At 47.6% G+C, this 23,285-nt stretch overlaps 5 protein-coding genes and 1 long non-coding RNA gene across 11 annotated transcripts in view; 4 read left to right on the top strand and 2 right to left on the bottom strand.

Moving 5' to 3' along the window:
- yipf6 (Yip1 domain family, member 6) overlaps positions 1–1,225 on the top strand; it is a 3,192-nt gene extending 1,967 nt beyond the window's left edge. The window contains exon 2 of the mRNA XM_017403720.3: positions 459–1,225. Within this exon, the coding sequence (XP_017259209.1) occupies positions 459–800 (342 nt within the window). The 3' untranslated portion in view covers positions 801–1,225. The remainder of the gene's footprint in view (positions 1–458) is intronic.
- A 766-nt stretch (positions 1,226–1,991) lies between these two features.
- On the top strand, positions 1,992–5,788 carry LOC108228217. Its single transcript, XM_017403726.3, has 4 exons — positions 1,992–2,972; positions 3,584–3,787; positions 4,219–4,429; positions 4,513–5,788. The coding sequence occupies exons 1-4, from the start codon at positions 2,267–2,269 to the stop codon at positions 4,763–4,765; spliced, it is 1,374 nt and encodes a 457-aa protein (XP_017259215.1). The 5' UTR covers positions 1,992–2,266; the 3' UTR covers positions 4,766–5,788.
- LOC108228218 lies at positions 5,752–15,377 on the bottom strand. Of its 5 annotated transcripts, XM_025003155.2 has the most exons (19): positions 15,244–15,366; positions 15,123–15,160; positions 13,502–13,625; positions 12,578–12,714; positions 12,335–12,504; positions 12,059–12,254; positions 11,560–11,819; positions 11,398–11,483; positions 11,266–11,327; positions 10,943–11,181; positions 10,460–10,649; positions 10,218–10,380; positions 9,920–10,061; positions 9,682–9,840; positions 9,122–9,248; positions 8,445–8,983; positions 8,254–8,371; positions 7,721–7,790; positions 5,752–7,279 (listed from the first exon to the last, which is right to left on the bottom strand). In XM_025003155.2, the coding sequence occupies exons 2-19, from the start codon at positions 15,141–15,143 to the stop codon at positions 6,954–6,956; spliced, it is 3,129 nt and encodes a 1,042-aa protein (XP_024858923.1). In that variant the 5' UTR covers positions 15,144–15,160; positions 15,244–15,366; the 3' UTR covers positions 5,752–6,953. The 5 variants fall into 5 exon arrangements, with proteins under 5 accessions (XP_024858923.1, XP_024858927.1, XP_024858924.1 ...); XM_025003159.2 differs by lacking the exon at positions 15,123–15,160 and having other exon boundaries at positions 15,244–15,377; XM_025003156.2 differs by lacking the exon at positions 15,244–15,366 and having other exon boundaries at positions 9,122–9,245; positions 15,123–15,240.
- Positions 15,006–17,273, bottom strand: dtd2 (D-aminoacyl-tRNA deacylase 2). The gene is made up of 3 exons (XM_017403724.3): positions 17,082–17,273; positions 16,839–16,908; positions 15,006–16,333 (listed from the first exon to the last, which is right to left on the bottom strand). The coding sequence occupies exons 1-3, from the start codon at positions 17,268–17,270 to the stop codon at positions 16,005–16,007; spliced, it is 588 nt and encodes a 195-aa protein (XP_017259213.2). The 5' UTR covers positions 17,271–17,273; the 3' UTR covers positions 15,006–16,004.
- Positions 15,692–17,243, top strand: LOC119617398. Its single transcript, XR_005233632.1, has 2 exons — positions 15,692–15,788; positions 15,980–17,243. It is a non-coding gene; the product is annotated as an uncharacterized LOC119617398 (long non-coding RNA).
- A 507-nt stretch (positions 17,274–17,780) lies between the features above and the next one.
- On the top strand, positions 17,781–22,267 carry nubpl (nucleotide binding protein-like). Of its 2 annotated transcripts, XM_025003154.2 has the most exons (12): positions 17,781–17,861; positions 17,942–18,160; positions 19,166–19,310; positions 19,560–19,594; positions 19,975–20,065; positions 20,153–20,192; positions 20,265–20,355; positions 20,424–20,517; positions 20,584–20,669; positions 20,747–20,867; positions 21,162–21,244; positions 21,868–22,267. In XM_025003154.2, the coding sequence occupies exons 1-12, from the start codon at positions 17,859–17,861 to the stop codon at positions 21,928–21,930; spliced, it is 1,071 nt and encodes a 356-aa protein (XP_024858922.1). In that variant the 5' UTR covers positions 17,781–17,858; the 3' UTR covers positions 21,931–22,267. The 2 variants fall into 2 exon arrangements, with proteins under 2 accessions (XP_024858922.1, XP_017259210.1); XM_017403721.3 differs by having other exon boundaries at positions 17,819–18,160.
- The last annotated feature ends 1,018 nt before the right edge of the window (positions 22,268–23,285 follow it).

Here is a 23,285-nt window from a genome sequence, read left to right as displayed (position 1 = left end):
CCTGGGACATTCCTGAGACATTCCTAAGACATTCCTGGGACGGTTTGGAGACGTTCCTGGGACATTCCTGGGACATTCCTGAGACATTCCTAAGACATTCCTGGGACGTTCCTGAGACATTTCTGGGACATTCCTGAGATGTTCCTGGGACGTTCCTGGGACGGTTTGGAGACCCCGTCCTGAAAACTAGTTGCAGTCAGTCAGACTCTGTTTTTTCCAGACAAGCTGCTGTCGTAAAACTCCAGCACCTGTTGGGCTTTGAAGAAAAACGTTTAAAGCTGCTTTTGTTTCAAAACGTTCCTGCTCTAGATTAGATTAGATGAGACTTTATTGATCCCTTGGGAAGGTTCCTTCAGGGAAATTAAGGTTCCAGCAGTAGCATCAATACAGTACAGAGGTAGATTTAAAGAACATATAAAGTTCTGTGCTCTGATGACTCTGACCTCGTTCTGTCTCAGGTCTTCGTCGTCGTCTGGTTCGGCTCCATCGTCATCACGCTGAACTCCAAGCTGCTGGGCGGGACGCTGTCCTTCTTCCAGAGCCTGTGCGTGTTGGGGTACTGCATCATGCCTCTGACCGTGGCCATGGCCGTGTGCCGGGTCGTCCTGTTCGCCATCTCGGGGAAGGCGGGCTTCATCGTGCGGCTGGTGGTGGTGACGGCATCGTTCGGCTGGTCCACCTTTGCTTCCACGGCGTTCCTCTCTGACAGCCAGCCGTCCAACCGTAAGGCTCTGGTGGTGTATCCCGTGTTTCTCTTCTACTTTGTGATCGGGTGGATGATCCTGACGTTCTCCCCGTGACGACGGGAGGAAACGGACGTGGGGAGGAAGGTTTCTGTGGCGTGAAGGAACTAAGACAGAAACCAGAATCTGTCTTTGGATAAACATGGCTGACTACTGAGGCGACTGGGCTGCAGGGAGGAACTCGGACTCTTCTGTGGGACGTTCTGGATGAGAGCAGCAGCTGGTGGCAGAACAGCTGATGGACGTGATTCTTTCTGTTGAGAACCTCTGAATGTTCTGCTGTCGGGGCTGCCGGGTGTTTCTCTTCTCCTTTCTGTCTGCAGGCTGTGGTTAAAATTCTTTAAAACCAGAATATTTCCTTGTTCTTTTGTTTGCGTTAAATTCTTAGAAAGATGTTTTTGTTGTTTTTATGAGACTAATGACAGCCCAGATGATTCTGCTCACAAAGTTCAGTTATTAAATAAATTAAATGTAATATAAAATCAGAGTTTCTGTGAGTTCTATCACTTTTCCAGACACAAACTGAAGGTGAAGATGGTAAAATGATACACATTTTCTCACTGATCCAGACGAAAATCTTTGACTTTTAGCTTTTTTACATTATGTTTGTTTTATTTTTATATTTTGGGAGAATTTGCAGCTGGAAACTGTTTAACCTAGATGTAGTTAACCCAACCTGGTTAGTAAACTGGCCTGAAAAAACAAACCTGTTAATTTTAGGACTGATCAGGTCCAAACTATCGGTCGTTAGGAGCCTAGTTTTATTTTGAAGTTTGGACCTTTATTCTGGTGTCCTTGCCTTCACTTCTCTTCAGGACACAAATCTTCACCTTTCAAAGCTGTTGGGATCAATACTTCAGTTTATTTCTACTTTCAGTTTCTTGCTGCTGTTCCACAGAAGAATGAAAAGTGGAAAAAAGTTGTATTATTGTTTCTGAACAAAAAACAAGAAGAAAGTGAATTCTAAAACATTTAATCTCCAATTTGTACTGATTTAATTTTTGTGAATCCAGTTACAGTAATATTTAGTTTTAAAATCCAATTAATAAGCAAATAACCTTGGAAATTACAAAAATCCTGAAAATACATTCTGATTTATTGATGAATAAACATGGTGCTCTTCTCTTAAATATAACGTATCAGATCGATATCAGTCATGTATTTACTTTGCATCACTAACACGTGGCTCTAATATTTTCTAATAAACGACTGGAAGAAGAAAATGTTTTTAAACATTTTTCTCTTAAGATGAAGCTGCAATAACAATCCCGGCCTCTGGGGGGCAGCATAACGTCTCACAGCTCACACGCTGCCTGAATTTATGCGCAGAAGAAGAATTCGCTCTGACGTAATCAAGGCTAGACGGCTGCAGCTAATCCTTCATCTGTAAACACGAAACTGGACGTTTGAATAAAAGCCTTCCGAGTTTATTGAAGAAGAAAAGCGAAGCGCCACGAGTTCGTAAGGCCGCGCAGAGAGGCTGGAAGGCTCCCCGCTGTCGGTGTGAGGCTCCGCGGTGAAGGATGGAGGGTCCTCCGCAGCTCCCGCCGGAGCTCTGGGTCTACGTGTTCAGCTACCTGAGCACCGAGGAGAAGCACACGGTCCGGTCCGCTTCCAGGCACCTGAAGAAGCTGGTGGAGCACCCGTCCCTGTGGAAGCACTACATCGTGGTTCTGTCCGAACTCCGCCGGTACACCTATGGCTTCTGGCACACCCTGAACCACCGGAAGCTGACCCGGGTGGCGGTGCGACACCTGCGGCGCAAAGAGTGGCGGCGCCTCGTGAAGTTCCTGCCGTCGCTCACGGCCATTGTTTTCATGGACGGCGGGCGACAGTACAAGGAGAAATACCTGGACAACCTGGCCCGGTTCCCCGAGCTGCGGGAGTTCGCGGTGCGGAACGCCACCTGGGACGAAGCCCTGCTCGGCCGGAGCCTGACCGAGCACCTCCGGGAGCGGCTGACCCACCTGAGCGTGTGCAACGTCCGGCTGCCCAGCACCGTGGAGTTCATCAACACGGTGTCCGAGCTGGCCAACCTCCGGTACCTGCTGTTCCACGAGCAGGGGGAGGGCTACGGGCTGGACACGGTGAGGCCGGTCCCCCGGACCGTCTTCCATAACATGCTGCTGGGCCTGAAGAAGCTCCGGCACCTGTCCTGGGGCATGAAGGGGGAGCCTCCGGAACCGCTTCCTGACGACTACCTGAGCCCCCCGAACCCGGACCAGCCAGGTGAGCCGGGGCAGGTGTGGGCCTCTGGGGCAGGGCTGCTTTTAGGGCCCGTTTCAGAGTCCTGGTTCTGCTCCTGTTAAGACAGGAGGGCAGGTGAACCACCTGAAGTCTGCACAAACCTCAGAAATAAAGTTTAAAGTGTCGTCATTAGGTGCTAGCTGATACCTGCGCTGTAATTGATCACAGCAGGGATGGAGGATGTTTTCAAAGATCCTGACCCTGGTCCTGGAGGAACACCACCCTGCATGTTGTCATTGTTGTCTTCATGTCTGCAGAAGCTTAATCACTCAGATCAACTGAACCATGCAGGATGGTGTTCCTGGAGGACCCATTTCAGGTGGTCTCTCTCTGAGCTGTGACTGTTAGCAGACGGGTTGGAGAAAACCTGAAGTTTCTGCACCCAGAGAGCCGTGAAGTTGCGTTCAGAGCAGCCCGTTGATGAAACTCCCAGCCTGTTTCCGTGTATTTGACTGTATTTGTCTGAGCTCATTATTTGGTCCACCTCCGCCCACATCGGCTCATTTTCATGTGATTCATTCTTCAAAGTGTGTGTTTATCTGGACTCCTGGATGTGCTGCTCTGAAGTAAAAAGCTCCTCTCTTCTGCTGCAGGACCATCTTCGTACGGCGGCCCGGCTCTGACCAGTCTGGAGCTGGTGGATTACCCAGAAACCCTCCTTCCTGAAAACGCCCTGAGGAGTCTGACGTCGCTCCGGTCCTTGTCTGTCCGCTACAGGTACATCAGAGAAGGGGTGGAGTGTCGCCTCAGGTCCTGGATCAGTCCTCTGCAGCAGCTGGAATCGCTCACAATCATCGGTGAGTCCTTCTCCTTTCAGACTTATTTCATTTATGATCCAAGAGGTTTAAGAATCTCACACTGAACCACAGATAATAAAAGCTGATGATCAGCTGGTCATCATCAGTGGGGCAAAGCAGGAGTACAGGTGTGTTAACACAACGCCAAGACGGTAAGACAACAGCAATGACCTCAGAGAAGCAGCTGCTGCTGCCCATCAACCTGGGATGGGTCAAAGGTCATCAGGAGTCCATCGTTCTACAGAGAGAAAGATTATTCACAAGAGGAGACATTTTAGACAGCTGCTGATCTTCACCCTGAAGGTCAGACCATGCAGTGAGCTCCATGTCAGCCTCTCCAGGCCTCAGTTAGCAGGTCAAAGGTCAAAGGGGATCAAACCGTTCAGGTTGTGGTAAATTCCTCACCTGTGTGGGTCTTCCTCTTGTCTCAGGTGGGAACTCTCTCACCACCTACACCACCACCCTCCCTCCCCGCGTGAACAGCCTGACGCTGCGAGTAGCCATAACCCTGAAGGACATGGACTCCATCGCGCCCAAAGTTCCCGGCCTGGAGCACCTGGACATCGAGCAGAACCGCTCCAGTGGCAGCCTCTGCAGACGAATCCCCATGTTGTTTCCTCAGCTCCGGACCCTGAGGATCCGGTGAGACGACGGGGGTTCTTTCAGGAAACCACCTCCTAATAAACTACAGACGAGTTTGTAACAACTGCCCATCTTTTCTGCAGGTTTTTCCGGCGGGAACCAGAGAAGGACCTCCTGAGCCTCCACAAGCTGCGCCACCTGGTGCAGCTGGAGCTGCTGGTGGAGCGCTCCTTCATCCTGAGGGATTACCTGAACGGCCACCCCTGGCCCAGCCCCTGCGTGCAGGAGCTCATCAACGAGCTCCGGGAGCTGTCCGAGAACCGGATCACAGTCATCACCGCCATGCGGCAGAGGAACCTCCTGCGAGAATGTGACTGTCTGTGGGAGGGGGACTGAGGGGGCTGAGACCGGACCGAGGCAGAGTCTTTAACATGTGAAAACCCAACACCGGACACGAGTCCCGAGCTGACTGCTGCTGTTGGTAGTGTCACCTCGGAAGGTGTAGTTAAAGTTTAGGACTTCAGAATAATAAATGTAAAGATGGAGGGCTTCATGGGAGCATTTCTGGATCTGAACAAACATCAAACCATTGAAATCTTCTTGAATCTTGAATCTTCCAAGCAATCCAGCTCACATCACATCTCAGCTTTAAAAGCTCAACTCCACACTCTCTATTTCTGAATTGAGAAAGCTCCTCGGATGAGAAGCGAAACGTCTTCAGCTACAGAATAGAAGTCCAGTTGTTTTTGTTTTTTAACTTTTTTTTTTTTTGAATCTTTCTGAAACAAACATTAACTCACATGGAAACTCCTAACATCAGGAAGTCTACGGCACAAAATACATTCAACCAGGCTGTTTTACCAACCGAGTGGAAGGAGGAAACCGTTTGGATTTCACAGCATTAAAATGTTTAAGTGGTGTCTCTTTATCTCCCTTAAAGAAGTCAGGACGTGAAGATGCTTCAGTGTTTAAAGAACCGGAGAATATTCTGACGCAGAGGGGGGCAGAGAGGAACCAACTTCTAATTAAACCGAGAATTAACGTTTCCCTTCAACACAACATTGTCCAGATGAGAAGGAAGTTCTTTCTGCCGGTTGTTCCTAAAACTAACTCCCTGACAGCAGATCCAGTGAACTCCAGCTTACTTGAATTAGAATTCAAATGGAAAAAGTCCAGGGAAGGATTGAAGTGAAACTGAAATCAGGAGCAGGGTCCTTCCTGTCCCATAATCCTTTGCAGCTGCAGGGACACTGTGTTTTTGTACAGCCAAGCAGGCTTCATGAGGATGAACAGGGCGACAGAAGTTTACATTTAGAAGTTTTTGTTCTTTTATTTCAATGACCAATGTTGGTAATGTAGGAATATTTCTTTTGATTGTGCAGAAAGGCACTTAAAGAACGAACATGTGGGCTGAAATGACTCGGCTCTTTCTGTTGATTCTTTGTTCGTTTCTCTCCTGCAGACTTTAAATGTGATCCAATTCTTGTCTCTCAGTCTCATGACGTTTCATAACCAGGTCACAGTAAAGTGCTTTGAAGACCATCTAATTCCAGGAAACCCGTCTTCAGACTTGTTTTGTTTTCCTGCAGGTCGACAGAAACGGTCACTTTAAGGGACTCTAGCTGTGACCAGATGTGACAGAAGTTATTATTTCAAGTTGTTTGAATAAGAAATGTTGTTAAAAGTAGCTTTTCTGTTGTAGAATAATGTAGTAAGGAATATTTTTTGATTTGATGTTTTCTAGACAAGGAGAAGTTTGAAAAGTTTCCTTGTAGGTCCTTGTTTTCATCCAGATGTTTAGTTAAAGCCATATCTGACGGAGCTGCAGCTGCTGGACGCTGAACGCCACGTTTGATCGAACTCCTGCAGAAAACTGACCTGAATCTGAAAAATACGGCTCGGGTATGGAGTTCTGTCTGCGCCACCGTGCTGACCGATGTGCACGTGGACATTAAGCTGCACACACACACACACTCATCTCTGCCTGTTTGCTCGCCTGGGTTGGCACAAAGTATGGTATTCAGACGAGTCGTTCAGAGCGAGTCTGGGTGAATATTTGTGCTGATCGGTCTTCCTGGACGTCCTTCAGTAGATCTAAGCCGAACTGAAGCTCTGATTGGATGATGTGTTCCAGGTGAAGCACCTGAGTCGTGTTTTCAGTTTGTAGTTGGAGTCATGGACCCGAAACGTTTTTATTTTATTTATTTTAGTTTATTTTCCAGCATGTGGCTCATCTGTTTTCACTGAAACCTACAAACTGTATGAACAAAGAAAGAATAAAAGTCTTCAAGTTTCTCTCCTACAGAAAGAGAAATCTCAGTCTGTGAACGACAGCAGGTCCAGAACCAAACCAGAACCTCATCTGGCTTTAAAACTGCTTCTGGGTCCAGTTTCTGGGTTCTGCTCAGTCCTCCTGGATTTTTGGACTTCCCATCCAGAAGGTTCTGCTGGGTTCTGGTGCGAACAGAACCACATCCTGGATCCATTCGGGTCACCTTGCTTCAGAAGAGCACCGTGGATTTTCGTGGCAGCATCTGGAGCCTGCGGCAGGACCTTTAAGGACCGAACTCGGATCAGAACTGCCTCAGAACTCCAGCAGCAGAGACAGAGGCTCCGGAGAGTTCAGGACGATCTCCTGCTTCTGCCCGTAGACGCCGTACGCCACCTTCACGCCGGCCAGCGCGCTCTTCGCCGAGCCGGCCAGGAGCTCCCTGCAGGCCGCCACCAGGCTGGAGAAGAGCTGCGCCCCCAGCCACACTTCGCACCCCCCCTTATACTGCACCCTCCTGGTGGGCAGCGGCTCCCCGACCAGGGAGTCCTGCGGGACCAGGAGGACGCTGCCCGGCAGGTCCAGCACCGACACGATGTGCCGATCCCGGCGGAAGACCTTCGTGGTCATCAGCTTCTTGGCTGAGGAAGAGAGGGTGGAGAGAAGAAGGTGTTAGTCTGTCCCAGGGGTCTGCAAGCTGCGGCTCGGGGGCCACGGTCTGACGTGAACCAGGACAGGAACAACTAACTCCAGCAGTTTTCCACTTAGAACCGCAGAAATGTAACATTTAACACATTTACAGCCACTGACGTTCCACAAACAGTCAGAGGTCAAAGCTTTTCTAAAAGAAGGCCTCCATAATTCATGAGCTGGTTCTCCTTCTTTGTGAGACTTTGGTCTTTTCTTTTGTCCCAAAATGTAAAAATCCTGAGAAATGTAAAGTTTATTTTAGAACGGAACAAGTTTTATTTGTATTATTTAAATGAACCCTATGAGTTTAATTTTTAGGTCTGTTTTGGTGAAAGTTACAGAATGTTAGTTTCCTCCTTTAAAACAGATCAGTGAAGAAAAACTGAACTCACCGATTTCATACGTGACCTCCTCAGTGGCTCCGCGGAAGAAACACACAAACACAACGAGCCCCTGCTGGATCTGAGCGCACACACACACACACACACACACACAGAGGACAGGCTGTAATTAGGTACATCTGTAGGTACATCCGTTTCAGCAACAAGAGGAAAACTAGGATTTCAGAATAAAAGCTGTGTGCTAGTATGAGCTCTAAGCTAATTGACCAGCGTACAGCAGAGTGGGGCACTGTGTCAATAATTTGACAGCGGTTGGTTTTTTTTAAAGACTTAGTTTGAATCGTTCGCTTGTTGAACCTTGATCCTTGTCAGCAGCAGGTAGCTGAAGCACTTCCTGAAAGAATTTCAGAATATTTCTGCTGGATGTAAAGATTTACACGAGGTTCATGTGAGCCTCTGAGAAGAAGGAAAAGCCCACAGGAAGTCTGAGCCAGGGCTGCCCTCAGGACACGAGCTCTTCCACAGAACCCTGAGCTAATCTGCAGCTAACTCAGAGTTCAGTTAAAACATGTGAGAACACGAACCTCGGCCCACTCCGGCTCGGCGCCATCTACAGCTGGCTTGACTTTGACCTTGGCGTAGCTGCACTGCTGGACCACGGTCCGGGCCTGAAGCTTCCTGGACCTCCGGAACACCGGCGGGCTGCTCGAACACAGGAGACGTTAGACTGTTCGAACACGCGAAGCAGCGGAGACGGGCTTTTAAAAGGTTCTACCTGTCCACTTCGCGGGCCGGCTGGGCTGCCTGACCCGGCGCAGAGTTGGCGATGGTGAAGACGGGCCAGGGTTTGGTGCTGGGCGCCACCACTGGGTCCAGACCGGAGCTGGAGCCGCCCTCGGCAGAAGGTTCTGTCTCCGCGGTTCTCCTCCTCTTTGCAGGAGGCTTGTTGCTGCGTTGGGTCAGAGGTTCTGAGGTTTTCTTGCTCTTCCGTTTGCCGTTTTCACTCTGAGGATGATGTGGCGCCGGTGGGTGTGGCTCTGTGAGGGGCGTGGCCGCTTCCTGTGACTGGATGAAGTGGTGAGTCCTGGCGCCGCTCTGAGAGCTGCTGGTTCCCCTTTGCTCTTCGGCTCCCTGGGTCTGGCTTTCAGACTCCATGTTGACGGACCAGAACCTGGCGAGGATGGGTTGGTTGGGGGTGTGGGGCTGCAGGATGACCGAGGTGTTGGGCTGAAGGTTGTTGGGGGTTCTCAGGTGGATCAGGATGGGGATTCTGGGCTGAGGATCGGAGGGGGGCAGGATGGGGGCAGGGGTTTCCTGAGACGGAGATAAATATTCACATCTGGTGACAACTCGAGTTTTTACAGCAGAACAAAGTGAACGACTCGTTCAGAACAAATAAATCTGAACTCGTTAACGAGACGATAATTAACTGAGGCTGAAAACCAAACTCACCATTTCCTCCACTGACTCGATCACCTGCTGCTCCTCCGTGTCACCCCCTCCTCCCCCTCCATCATCGTCATCATCAACACCATCGTCTGCATCACAAGCGTCCTCGCTGTCCTCATCCTGTCCACTGCTGTAAAGGACACGGGACATGAAGACCTGATCATCAAACTTAACAGAGGACACGTCACACGTTTGACCTTCAGGGAAAAGAACCATAAATAATATTTTTAAAGTAATCTGGCTTTAAGAACTGAAAACATCATAAAAATACAATAAAATTAATAAAAGAAGAAAAACTGATTATTTTTATCCCTTCTGCAACATCCAGGCTTTAAACTCAGACAGAATTAAATCAGATTTCTGCCAAAATCAAAGATTAATACAAGAGTCACTCTGGTTTCAGCTGTGTTCAGACTAGCCGTGAGCTCATCAGTCCTGTCAGAATAATTTGTCTAACCTGAAGCTGTTTATAGAGCCGCTAACAGGTAAAATAATCATCTTTAGGACTACAAGCAGTGGTTTCATGAAGCTCTCAGGAGAAGGACGAGGAAAAGCAGGGAGACCTGTCCGAGTCTGGATCTGCAGATCTCAGCCTCTGAAGCAGCTTCTCTGATCGCTCGGCTTCTGCCCGAAGATCCAGTTTCTTCACCATCTTCAGGCTGCACTGGGAGCAGTTGTTGATCCACTCCATCACGTCGAACTTCATGGACTTCCAGAAGTACCTGTCGGAGATCAGACTCAGGTCACGGGTCACGGCCGCACGCCGACGGATGGACCAAACGACGAGCGGCGTGGACTAACCTCTCGTTGAGCAGACGGAGACACTTGTTGACGTTCAGGTGGTTCAGCTCGTCGTGAAAATCCATGAGCGCAGTTTCGACCTGCTGCCGGTTCCTCAGAACCAACCGGACCCGGTCTCCGCTCATGAAGTGGAGCCGGTCGTCTGTGGAGGCAGCAGAAACCAGGGAGTGAGGAGCAGCAGCGAGGCTCGAATTAAAGACAGGAAACTTCCTGTCCGGCTTCCTGTTTCCACACCTGCTCCGTGTTGTAATCAGCACACCTGTGAACTCATGACAGATAAAGGAAGCGGGATGCGAACCTATGATGGCGTATTTTTTGCAGAACCTTCTGAACGTGTTCTTCTCCACGTAGGTGAGTCCAGGAGGATACGTCCGCCGGCTGAGGTAGAGCTCCACGGCATCGTACTTGGCAAAGAACGCCTCCTCGCCGACGGGCTGCTGGGCCGGACCCCCGGATGGAGTCTGAGGAGGGAAACCCAGAGACGTCACAGTAAAGAACGCTGCTTTAAAGAGCTGAAGCCCGAGTCCCGCCGAGTCTCACCGCTGAGTTTCCGTGGATGTTGAGCGTGGGAACGGCGTCCGGATGGAGGGTAACCTTGTCCCCGCTGCGGTCAAAGCAGTCCTCGGTGAAATGGACCGAGCAGATGGAGGACCAGAGGCGAGGGTGCCAGTGAACCCGACCCACGGCCTTCATCCACTGAGCCAGCAGGGGCAGGTTGTAGAGAGGAAACCTTCGAACAGATCGGATCAAACATCTGGATTCACCATGAAACGACCTGTGTCTGTGTTCTTCTGAGTGTCAGCAAAATATCTCATGAACCAGTGGCTGAAATGAGCTGTAACTAAGCTAAAAGCAGCAGAATGCTAGCTCACAGCTGGGTGTTGTGGAGGATTCTCAGCTACGACCAAACCGACCTTTAGCTCAATAACAGTTAAAGACATTTCTGTTAACCAGAAGTCGACGTACAGCCTGAGAGTTTCAGGAAAATACGTCCAGTGCTTCATGAAATGTTTGGACTCGTACTTGTGGAAGGTCAGGCCCAGTTTCCTCTCCACGGGCCCGCAGCGGTTGGAGCACTTGTTGACGCTGCAGCGGATCATCTTCCTCTTGGTTCTGTTGATGCACGTCTGGCAGCTGGAGATCCAGCCGGCCAGGTCGCGGCTCAGGCTGCCCCAGTAGAAGTGTTTGGCGATTTCTCTCTGGCAGATGCCCTGACCGTAGTGACCCTGGTTGTCGTGGAACTGCTGCAGGATGGAGTTCACCTGAAAAGCCCAGGACAAAAAGGTTTGCAGCTACAGTACATGAAAAGCAGCTGAAGGTGGGGGTTCTGGTAGTTTGGTAATGACCTCCTCTCTGCTGCGCGGCACTCTGAGGGGCGGAGAGACCCGGGTGTACATCAGAACGCCGTCTGAGACAGGAAGTGTGTTTTAGTCAGCTGAAAACCTTTGAACTCAGTGATGCTGTGATGTGTTTGTCACCTATCAGGTTGAAGCGTTTGGCCATCCTTTTCAAAGCGGTTCTGCTCTTCTTGCCCTGCAGAGGCAGAACCCTGGTGCTCAGGTACCTGCAGAACAAAAACACTGGCTGGTAAAAACAAAGCATTGAGGAGCAAACGGCTCGAAGCAGTCAGCGCGTCCTACCTGGCGATGTGATTGTAGGTGGTGAAGTTGGTCTGGACGTATGTCATCCTGCTGGCGGTCACCACCTTGGCGGCTCTGGAGTCCGGAGCCGGACCCGGGATGCAGTACTGGTGCTCTTGCAGCCCCTCGGACGGCTCCGAGCGGCCGCAGCTCTGCTCGCCGTGATCTGCAGCTCCTGCAGCCGCCGCAGCCGCAGCTCGAGTCAGCTCATCCTTCCAGGTGTTGGAGCGAAGGAAGTCCTCGTCCGACGGGTCAGGAACCTAAAACCCAGGGAGGAGATTTCAGCTTCCACAGGTCAGAGAAAATTTAACAACAAAAACTGTTTGTGAAGGAATCAGATCTCCATGGATTACTGTGGAGAAATTATTGTAAATAAAGTGAAAATGTTTCTAAAAGTATAAAAGTTAAAATCTCAGAGTCCCAGCAGCCATCTGCTGAATCAGCTGAACGTAAGAATAGATGAGTGCTGACTCAGCGCCGGATCTGTTCAGGGAGTCACCTCACTGCCCTGCACCACGGCGGGCAGGACGGTCGGGACGGATTCTGGGGACAGAGTCAGCACCCCCTCCTCGGTCAGCGTGAAGCAGGACGGGTCAAAGTGTCGCGAGCAGATGTAGGAGGAAGATCGCAGCGAGCCTTCGTCCCTCTGAGCCACTTCCAGCCACTTCCTCCTCAGCTCAGCGTCTTTAGGAAACCTGCGGGGCGGAGGAACGTTTTCATTTCTGCAGCTGTAATAATCCAAGCTGACGGTTCAGACAGCTGAATCTTCTCTCACCTGTGGAAGCTGAGCTCGGGGAAGGCGTAACTGGAGGCGTCGCAGCCGTAAACCAGGCACAGCAGAACCGTCGGCTGGCTCGGATGAGGCGGAGGTCGATCCTGACAAACGGAGCAAGACTTGACCCAGTTCTTCACGGCCTCCGTCACGCCGACCCAATAGTACAGGAGCTGGAAACAAGCCACAGGAGGCGTCACCTTCAGGGTCACACCAACACTTCTGAGACAAACCGTCCTCACTCACCATGATTTCCCTCACCACCCGCTCCCGGCCAGCATGGTTGTTGTTGTTGTGGTACCGGGTCAGGATCTCCCGGACTTCTTGTTCACTTCTGACGACACGAAGGAGGCGGCCTCGGTAGCGTCGCCACAGAGAGCCATCTGCAGGACCAACAGCTTCAGTAACACTTCCTGTTTGACGCTCAGAATCTCACAAACATGAAAACGGATTCCTCAACCCGGGAGCCAAACGGTTTCCTCTGAGATCCTGGAGACCTGTGGCTCTTCGCTGTAATAATTAACTGATTATTATCGGTGGGACCACAGGTGTGTTAACACAACGCCGAGGCGGAAAGACATCAGCAATGACCTCAGAGAAGCAGCTGCTGCTGCCCATCAATCTGAGAAGGGTCAAAGGTCATTTAGAGTCCATCGTGCTACAGAGAAAAAGATTCACAGGAGGAAACATTTAAAGCAGCTGCAGATTCACCCTGAAGGTCAGACCTTGCAGTGCTCAGAGAAATGATAAACAATCTAAACCAGGAGTGTCAGACTCCAGGCCTTGAGGGCCGCTGTCCTGGAAGTTTTAGGTTTTCCTGCTTCAAATGGTTTAACCACCCGGTTCTCGAGAAGAACGCCCACAAGTTCTCCATTTAAAGCAGGAACACATCTAAAACCTGCAGGAGAGTTTGACACCTGATCTAAACTCTTCTCGCTGCTGAAGGCGGTTCTACGAGCCACAGAGCTGTCCTGAAACGGTCCAGGTTTTCCAAACTGGCTTCCATCATTCCCGTTTTATTAAACCAACAGCGACCGGATTAACTCTCCTGCTTCAGGACTTCCTGACTTCTGAATGCCGAGCATTTAGAAACCTTTCAAAGCCGTTAAATTTGGACATTCCTGATGAGAAGAGCAGCCTGTCCGTAAACAGGCTCAGGATTAGGATTACCTTTGTAGATGAAACGTTTGCCGGCAGCTCGGAGGGACTTCTTCAAGCTTTTAGAAGCATCAACAGGAAACTTTCCTGTCTCCAGGAAAAGCTGCAAACTGTCCAGAAACCCAAATGAAGGCATCTGCAGGCGACGATCACACAATAATCAGTTTGGACACCTTAGTTAAACAATACAAGTATATAGTTGGGCAAACATTTGAGAAACAAACTTACAGGAGACAAAAAATGTGTAAATATTAAAGAATAAAGCTTAATCCTGTGAGATTACAGTGAATTTAATCCATCAACTATACTGGTTTGGTTTAAAAAATCAAACCCAAACTAAAACATGCACAAACTCTTTGTTACTTTGAATAAAATGCATAAACTCTTTAGTGTTTTCTGATATTTTTTTAAATTAAAAGTTTGAAAACACAGACAAGAAACTATTTATTGAACGTGTTCAGTAAAGATGGGAATCCAGAACATGTGATTAGTAAATTAACTTCTTCTTAATGACCTGCAGGAACCAGCCCCACGGACTGTCCCCATTAAAACCCGGTAAACCCGTTAAACCCGGTAAATGCGGTAAATGCGGATCTATTTTTCGACAGGCTGCAGCGGTTCCCACCTCGGAGCCTCGCGCGTCCGGTCAACAACACTCCCCGAAACACCGACACCAACTTCGGCCCGGCCTGCGGCCCAAACGGCACCAATTTCCACCGGAACAACTCACAGAAAACCCGAGGAGCCTCCTTCGGACCCGAAAACACCGGCACTTTCACCGAACGGACTCATTTCAGCCCAAATCAGAGGCTAATTGTAGCGCTTGGTTCCGTGGAGAATTTAGGTAGCAGAAGTAACCCGAGTGCTTCCGGGAGGAGAATTTTCAAAATAAAAGAGCAAGTTTTTTTTTTTTTTTAGCAGACGCTTCTTAAAATTAGTATTTATCTGGAGATAAAGTCATGAAAATAAATTTATAAGCATGTCCTGTTTGCATGGTATGTGTGATACAGCCACTTTTATATTTTTTATTTCCGAGAACATATTTTTATGTTACATGTTTCTTGTATAAATGTACCAATAAAAACACATTTATCTCTTTGGTATTAAAGTTTATGCACAACGCCTCAGTCAAGGTGGAGCCACGACTTAAAAGAGGAAAACAACAACAAAAAGACAGTTTAAGAAAAGAGTGATGAGAAAGTAAAAATAAAATAAAATTTAAAGCCACGAAGACGATGCTATAGATTTTCGTTGTATGTTTTTATTTTTGTAGGAAAGTGCTTCGGCGGAAGTCACCACGTGCAGCTCGAAGCTGTGATTTGACCCTGCATAAAATGAGTCGCGCATGCGCAGTCCGTGCCACACGTAGGTCGCGCATGTGCGAGCGAAGTATTCTAGATCTATGATATATAGACGTGTTCTCCGCCGAGGCAGAGATTTTAAATGATTTTTAAAGCGGTTTGGCTCGAATTTATATAGCAGTTTAATAAAATAAATCTACTGATAAACATTTGGGTTGTTTTTCTTTAGATATCGGCCTTTATTGTATGAATATTAAGTTAAAAACAACGCATGGAACACGACACTCAGAAATGTTTTGGACTTTTTTCAGTCTATGATCAATAATTATTACCTTAAAGGGCGGAGCAGGCATGTGTGGCAGCCCTTTACCTTAAGCAGGAGTAAGAGTATGAAGTTATGGATATTCTTGCTGTAATAAACTGTCAGCTGTCTCTTTACCCATCGGGACACACCGTGTGATATGAAGTGCCTGTAGAACCGAGCCGCCGGTTCCGAGGAGCTTCGGACCCCGCAGGGTTTCAATGAGAGGCTGGTTTACCACGGAGCTCCAACCAGACGAATAAAACAGCCTCTGCTGGTGTAAAACAGCTCGTCCTCTGGTAAAAACACAAACTTCAGCAGCTGATGGTCGTTAGGAGCTATCTTTAAACATTTAATTACTTAAAGATTGTCTAATCTCTTGTTTATCCCATGTCTCCTTTCACCAGGAAACTTTATAGGTTGGTAAAAATCTCAAATTCATCCATTTTTTTCAACAATCATAAAAATGTATTATGATTATTATATTACGTTAAATATATTTAGCTGCAGAAGCTAAGCTATCTAGGCTACCTATATCTATAACCGGGGCAGGCCTGAGAGAGGACACGGCGCATGCGCCACTCATTTTGTGCAGATAAGGTTGTAAATGTTTCTGTAACCCGTTTAAAGAGAGCTTCCTGTACGCAGCTCAGCGCCCCCTGCTGGCCTGGAGGAGAAACTACCCCGCTGCCAAAAGGTTTCTGTCAAACATTTCAAGATGACAACTTTGTCATTTCTCAACATTACATGATCTTAGGTTAAAACCGGCGGGCGATATGCATTCCATCAAGGAATGTCAAGTCTCTATTTTTAATAAATTATAAAAAAAAACTACTTTTATTTTTTCTACTCCAAAGATTGTTTTCTTTGTTCCCATTTCCCACCCAGTCCTCCTGGTTCTGCTGGCAGAACCTCAGAACTCCATGAGGTGTGTGTAGGGCCCGTTGGTGTCGAGCTGCAGAACTTGTCTGTTTCCGTACGTTCCGTGTTCGACGGTGACCTGGGCTGAGGCAGCAGCACCAGCAGCAGCCAGCAGTTGCTGCTCACACAGGGAGACGAAGGCGCCGTACAGCCTCAGCCCGTCCTCCTTGCTGATGTTGGTGTGGTACTGCACGGCCCGGCCCTTGGCCCGGCCACCCAGCGTGGCCTGGGGGACGATCAGCAGGCTGCCGGGGAGCTCCGACACCGACACCAGGCGCCCCGACCCGCCCTCGCACAGCCGCAGGTTCAGCAGGGTGGACACTGGACAGGAGAGGGACAGAGAGTCAGACCAAGAGACAAAAGCTGTCTTCTGTCTCCACAAGGAAGAACTTTGGTCCAGAACTGAATCTGTTCGGTTCTCCACAGCTCCAGAACCAGGGAGACCCAAACAGCTGCTGGTTCTGCAAACAGGAGACCAGAAGAACCGAACATCTGACTGACCCTCACCCAGGGGTGCAGAGTTTTGAACTGGGGGGACAATCTGTCAACAGAATAAGTGTTTTTTATTTTTATTTGGATTGTTCCATCTGTGTAGTCTGGGCTCTCTGTGCACACCTAAATGTAAATGAATCAAATTAAGGGAACAATAATGATCCGTTTTACCGGCCATGTTGGTTCTGGACATGTACGGACTGGTGGGGTGGACCAGAGTCACCATGGGGGGGTCATGTCCCCCCACCCATGTCCTCATCAGCTGAGTCCTGGAGCTCAGACGGGACCTGAATGTGTTTCAAAAGAACCACCAGGAGGACAAAAAGGTTCTGACCCATTTTAGGCAGGATGTGCTCCGTGGCGCCCTTCAAGAAGCAGATGTAGATGACCATGCCTCTGTCGATCTGAGGAAGAGAGACGAACACATCCGGAACCGAACCGCCGACAGTCACACTGGGTTCATCTGTTCTCACATGAAATAAATCTGTTCATCTTCTCAGTGATTCAAGCTGAAGGCAGAGTGAGAGAGTGAGAGAGAGTGAGAGAGTGAATGAAGCTGTCTCCAGCAGAGTCTGACCTGAACGAACCGAGCCTCCCGGTTCTCCTCAGCTGGTTCCACCTGCAGCCTGGCCCGCAGACACTGCTGCAGAACCGTCCGAACCACCGGACCGCCACCTCCCTCCGCCATCTGAACCCGACAGAACCGAAGGGTTCGGCGGGCTGTAGAGAAACCCGTCAGCCGCTTCCGCAAAAAGCTGGACGTCATGAGGATCAGAACTGCGCAGCTTTACGCACAAACACAGTTCCGGTCCTGTTGTTACATAACATAAATGATGTTATTTAAATGATATATTATAAAAATTATATGAGTCTAGAGTTTATCTGGACTAAAAGATGCTTCAAATAAAACTTTAAACATGTTTTATGAATACAACAATAAATCTGATCTTCTGTACTTTTTAAATATTTCAGGGTTTTTAAATCATTTTCAAAATAAAACTGTCACTACAATAATTGGATTCATCTTGGTCAAGTCTGAAAAGTTATTTTCGTTGGATAATATCAAGAAAACATTAAAATAACTCGATTATCAGAGGAAAGCTAATTATAAAGAGCAGCTTTGTTCTGTAAAACAAACTTTTTAAAGCTTAAATAAATAAACACATCCTAACCCTAACCTTTTACCTTGAGGAAACACTCTTTTATCTTGAAATGAAGACATAAATAAGTTATTTTAGAAAAAATAAGCGTAGTTGTCGTAAATGTAAATTTTTAAGCATGTCCTGTCTCGGCTTCCGTAGAGATTCAGTTATATAGTCCGTTCGGTTTTCTGACAGATAAAAAAAACATAAATATGGTCTGTAACTGAGTATAAACGTGAAATGAAAAGGAATTTATCATCATCTGCATTTAATGAACTTGTCTGATTTTTTTCAGAGGCTGTTATTGATCCCATCACACATCGAGAAATGGCGAATCTGCGGGTTTTGGCGCAAACTTGATGCGCAGAAACGTTTCTGCTCAGAGCCGAACATGACTCCGTTCAACAAACTGACCCATTTCCTCAGGATAGCTGCTAATAAACCTTCAGCTCTCCGAACCGGAACCGAGATGAAGCCTGCAGCTGTGTGCTGTGTTCAGCTGAACCGGAACCAGGTCAGGTTCTGTTTGTCTCCACAACTAAACAAGTTCTGTTCGATTCGACCAGACTTCGGTTTAATTATCGTCTTTTTAAAACTTGTCTCGTTTAATTAAACTAAAACAACATTTATAAAGAACAGAAACGATCAAAGACTCTTTCTAATAATTAATGTAGGAATTCGTATTTATTTAAAAATTAAACAATCCATCAGGAGTTACAATAACAGAAATTTATATTTTTGGATATAAGAACTACAGAAATGATGATAAGAAGTTAGTGTTTTATCATTTCCATGTGGTACTGAGATTTAATAATATCTACGAATATTGATGAATTATGGCTGAAGCAGTAGGAATAAAAGCTGTCTAACATGTTTAAATGTGACTATGAAGACTGAAGTCAATAATAGTATAAATAATATTTACTGTTTACATTTTAGTTCAGATATTTTATCAATAAATCAAAAAACATTAAACTGGAAATGATGCAAACAAATCAAACAGATGATTAAAAAATTTACAGAACCAAATGTTGTAAAAACACATCATGTTTTGGTACAAAACCATGATTTTCTGCCCCATGCCTGTCTGTAATATGAACAAAGATGATTAAATTAAAGCAGGAATGCATATCGCCCGCCATCAGTGTCTCTCAGCCATTTTTGTGTTTGCTGAGGTTGATCAGCTGTGGTGGCCATCTTGAATCAGTTGTCCATCTTTCATTGATTCAGAGATATTTTAATTAAAGACACAGACAGTAACATTATTACCCGCCTGTCATGGCAGCAGGTTTTATATCGCCTCATTTCTCAGGTTAAAAGGTTTAAAGCAGCCGTCCCCAACAGTCTTTGAGTCAGAAGACATTTGTCCAACAGACCTGTGGGACAAACAGGTGCCGGTCTGCAGCTCGGTGCCGGCTCGGTGCCGGCCCGGGGCCCGGTGCCGGCCCGGGGCTCGGTGCCGGCCCGTGGCTCGGTGGTTTGAGGACTGAAGCTGTTGTTGTTGTTGTTGTTGTGTTAGAGGTCGGTGGACAGCACGTCCCTGCAGCAGAGGCAGAAGCAGCAGATGGCCAGAGGTCTCCCCAAACACAAACCCGTCGCCGGCGTCCAACACGTCATCGTTGTGGCTTCAGGGAAGGGTGGCGTGGGAAAGTCCACGACAGCTGGTGAGTTTCTGCAGCAACACGGAGGCCTCCTCCAGCATCACTTTATTCCTCTGAAGGTTTATACCACCATACTGATGGCTCCCGGGCCAAATCTGGCCTCCTGACCCATTCCACTCGTCCTGCCCGACACCATCACAGACACTTAGCCAATCAGAACGCTCGCTCAGGGCTGTTAGTAGCACCAGGTTAGCACCAGGTTAGCTCAGTAAAACCTCCCTCTGATGATTTAATGTTGATGTTTCTCTGCAGTTAATCTGGCGCTTGGATTAATGGCCAATGATCCGGTAAGATGGCTGCTTTCTCTTTTGATTTATATTCAGTTTTAATTAATCAGCGTTTCTAACTGCATGATTAGTGTGTTTGTATAATTTCAGATTAATTAGAGCTAACTAGGACAATTAGCATGTGTAAACACAGTGTGAGATGTTGAAGAAGCTAAAACTGAGCTGTAAAAGTTAAAATAAAAATATTAGTAAAATGGTAGAAGCTAAACGGAGCATAAAAAGAGAAACCAGAGGCAGCAGCTGAAACAGATTACTAGTTTTGATGAATCAAAGAGAAGAGAAGTCGTTGAGGATGGTTCTGCCGTTCACTCAGTCAGCGGTCGGGTGTAACTCCAGAGGAGTTTCTGAGCTTAAAACCAACAGAATCTGTTCTGTCTCAGTCCAAGGCGGTCGGCCTGTTGGACGCTGATGTTTACGGCCCGTCCATCCCCAAACTGATGAACCTGAAGGGGAACCCGGAGATCAGTGACAGTCGGTGGACTTTACTCCAGACTGCTTTTAGATTATTTTTGTTAAACGCTCAGTAAACCTAAAACTTTGTTCTCCATGTTTTTTCAGACAATCTGATGATTCCTCTGACGAACTACGGCGTCCAGTGGTGAGTCCACCACCTCTGTTACATCACCTCTGTCAGAGACAGATAACTGATGCAGTTCCTGCTTCCTGTCAGCATGTCCATGGGCTTCCTGGTGGAGGACACGTCTCCGATCGTGTGGAGGGGGCTGATGGTCATGTCTGCTATAGAGCGCCTGCTCAGACAGGTAACAGGTGTGTTGTTGTCTCAGTAAACGTCTCATCAGGAAGAGATCTGATATTTATGGCTGTTTAGGTGGACTGGGGCTCGTTGGACTACCTGGTGGTGGACATGCCTCCTGGGACAGGAGATGTCCAGCTGTCAATCACCCAGAACGTCCCGATAGCAGGTCAGTCAGTCACAGGCTGAGCCGACTTCCTGTCTCCTCGGTGTAAAGTTGATGTTTGTGTCGTAGGTGCAATCATCGTGTCCACGCCGCAGGACATCGCTCTGCTGGACGCCCGCAGAGGAGCCGAGATGTTCAAGAAAGTGAACGTTCCGGTAATTTTTCTGTGTCGGTTAATGCAGCTGGACCAGAAAAGCTGTCGGCTCTGTCTAAAGACTGGATGTTCCTGCAGGTTTTGGGTCTGGTGCAGAACATGAGCGTCTTCCAGTGTCCAAACTGTCACCATCAGACCCACATCTTTGGTTCTGACGGAGCCCGGCAGCTCGCAGAAACTCTGGGAGTCGAGCTTTTAGGTAAGAAAAGTCCAGTTTCACCTCCTCCCCAAACCCATTTCCTAATCAGGGGTTTGATGGAGCTCTGTGGGATGTTCATTCTGTAGAACCATACCCTGATTGTACTTCTCCACCACTCTGTCCCTGACCTCTGTGAAGAGTTCCTTGGTCTTCATGATGCCTGATACTTGGTGGTAGCCCTTACTGCTCAGAGAGTTGGTTCTGGAGGCTAACAGAACTGAGATCATTAAGCCAGAGGTGGATGTCTGAGTTTCTCTCAGGTTCAGGCTCCATGTTTGTGTTTTTATTATTTAGGTGACGTCCCCCTTCACCTAAACATCAGAGAGACGTCAGACAGAGGACAGCCGGTGGTCGTCTCGTCTCCGGACAGCCCAGAGGTCTCTGCTCTGCTCTTACTCTAACATACTTAGTTAGTTTATTATAGTCTTCTCTTCTTGAATCTACTTTGATCTACTCTAAACCTTGACTTTATTCTGCTGTACTCAGTGGAACAGGAGTGTCGGACTCCGGGCCTCGAGGCCCCTCCTGCAGGTTTTAGTTGTTTTTTTGCTCCAACAAAATTTATTTGTTGGATTTATTACCGAGGGCAGATCGATGATGATGCACAGAAACGTTGTATTTAGTTTCAGAATCAGTTAACCACAAACAGAATGACTGAACTGAGTGAATCCATCCTGTTTAATAAACAATACAAGGCAGACGTCCGTCTGCCTTGTATTGTTGCCTCAGCCCATTTATTAGGCTCCACAGCAACACAGCTGAGTTCCACGGCGCTCGCTTCATTTCTGAAAGCTCACGTCTGTGGGGGACGAGGCTCCATCAGCAGCATAAAGACGGACCGGTCTGTGCAGACATTTTATGGAAACGTTCAGTGAAAGAGCCTTAAGTCATAACTCTGTATGAAGAGATAAGAACAGAACAGATCGTTTGCATATTTTAGTGTTTATTTGTTCTTGCTCACCTTTGAAGGTGTTTTTGTTGTCTTGTTTTCCTCGTGCAGGCAGAGGCGTACAGGAAGGTGGCGTCTGCTGTAATCCAGAGGCTACAGGAAGTGAACACATGAGTCCCAGCTCCAGCAGGAAGTCAGCTGGTCGACAGTTAGACGTTACATAACATGCTTGTAAACACGCGACTGGATCGGCTTAAATCTGAAGCTCCTCTGCTGTTTGGACGCACAATCAGTGATTCCAGAAGACGGAGAGCGAGCCTTTAAATCTGAAGAAGCACAGAGACGAGTTTCTGTTTTATTATTATAAATTATGTGACGTGTATCAGCTGCTCTTAATGAATGTAGGTTAATGTTGCATTTACTGAAACTGTTCCAGAAACACAGAAGTTAGTAATTATAAAAGAAGCAGTAGCCTATTGTAAATTTTGTAATAAAGTTTTGCTAACAAAGATTTTATTCTAATGATTTGTTTTGAAGGCAGTTTTATCAGAAGCAGAATAAGTGCAGTCAGCTCACGTCTGTTTCTGTTTACTTCGGCTTCTGTCCTCCATGTTTGTTGTTCAGTCAGTCTCAGACATTTACATAATATGAAACACAAACTAAGACGTGTGTGTGTGTGTGTGTGTGTCTGCACAGGTGGAACTGAATGTGGATGTGATTCTCTTTGCAGCTCGTCTTTAATCCGTCTGTTTGGGTATTAAACCCAGACATGAACAACGTGCAGAAACTGCTTATTAAAATCATTTTTCTGCCTCCATCACCGCTGAAAAACAATGTAATTCATTATTGTTACAAAGATCATATTTTCCTTCTTAAATTAGAGCAGAGGGGGGAGAAAATGAGACGGGAAGGCAGAGAAATAAACACTTGTGTTTTTCTTTCTGTGCTGAGTTTGAATTGTTCGAGGAAACCTTCAATTTATCAGAGTCAGATGTTTGGAAGGAGATGATTACAACCTCGCTGTCCAAACGACAGACTTCAGGACCATATTGACACAAAACAAAGAAAAGGCTCAGGGGCCCGGAGGGTTTCAGGGTCCGGAGGGTGTCAGGAGCCTGGAAAGTCTCAAGGGTCTGAAGGGTCTTGGGCCCTGGTCTGCCCAGTAAAATATCCAAAAAATAAAAAGTCACCAGTTTCAACAACCGGGTACTGGATCAAAGCCTCTGGCTGACAGTGTCTCCTGCAGGTGGTGGGTCCACAGGAGGGCTGTCCCCGACCGGACCCCCTGGCTGAAGACCAGCCACCATGATCCCAAGGGTGATCCTAACCTGGGGACTGGTTCTGGGGTCAGGTCCTGGTATCCACGTTCCAGGCTCGCCGTCACCAATGAGAGGGAAGAAAAAACGTTTTGTGAAACAAGACTCAGAAATGAGAATTTCTTGCATCAAATCAGCATCCATCCATCCATCCATCCATCCATCCATCCATCCATCCGTCTGTCTGTCCTCCATCCATCCATCCATCCATCC

Source organism: Kryptolebias marmoratus, linkage group LG10 (assembly GCF_001649575.2).
Source record: "Kryptolebias marmoratus isolate JLee-2015 linkage group LG10, ASM164957v2, whole genome shotgun sequence".
Taxonomy (NCBI): Eukaryota; Metazoa; Chordata; class Actinopteri; order Cyprinodontiformes; family Rivulidae; genus Kryptolebias; species Kryptolebias marmoratus.
This window is presented reverse-complemented; position numbering and strand designations above follow the sequence as displayed.

Coding starts and splice junctions, on each gene's coding strand:
- dtd2 (XM_017403724.3), bottom strand. CDS start 17,270: ATGACGTCCAGCTTTTTGCGGAAGCGGCTGACGGGTTTCTCTACAGCC. Junction 16,909..17,081: donor GGGAGGCTCGGTTCGTTCAG/GTCAGACTCTGC, acceptor TCTCTTCCTCAG/ATCGACAGAGGCATGGTCAT. Junction 16,334..16,838: donor GCACATCCTGCCTAAAATGG/GTCAGAACCTTT, acceptor TCTCCTGTCCAG/TGTCCACCCTGCTGAACCTG.
- LOC108228217 (XM_017403726.3), top strand. CDS start 2,267: ATGGAGGGTCCTCCGCAGCTCCCGCCGGAGCTCTGGGTCTACGTGTTC. Junction 2,973..3,583: donor CCCGAACCCGGACCAGCCAG/GTGAGCCGGGGC, acceptor CTTCTGCTGCAG/GACCATCTTCGTACGGCGGC. Junction 4,430..4,512: donor CTCCGGACCCTGAGGATCCG/GTGAGACGACGG, acceptor TCTTTTCTGCAG/GTTTTTCCGGCGGGAACCAG.
- nubpl (XM_017403721.3), top strand. CDS start 17,918: ATGAACTTGTCTGATTTTTTTCAGAGGCTGTTATTGATCCCATCACAC. Junction 20,518..20,583: donor CCAGAACGTCCCGATAGCAG/GTCAGTCAGTCA, acceptor TTTGTGTCGTAG/GTGCAATCATCGTGTCCACG. Junction 20,868..21,161: donor TCTGGGAGTCGAGCTTTTAG/GTAAGAAAAGTC, acceptor TTTATTATTTAG/GTGACGTCCCCCTTCACCTA.
- LOC108228218 (XM_025003155.2), bottom strand. CDS start 15,143: ATGCCTGCTCCGCCCTTTAAG. Junction 11,484..11,559: donor ACCTACAATCACATCGCCAG/GTAGGACGCGCT, acceptor TTTGTTCTGCAG/GTACCTGAGCACCAGGGTTC. Junction 11,182..11,265: donor TGCCGCGCAGCAGAGAGGAG/GTCATTACCAAA, acceptor TGGGCTTTTCAG/GTGAACTCCATCCTGCAGCA.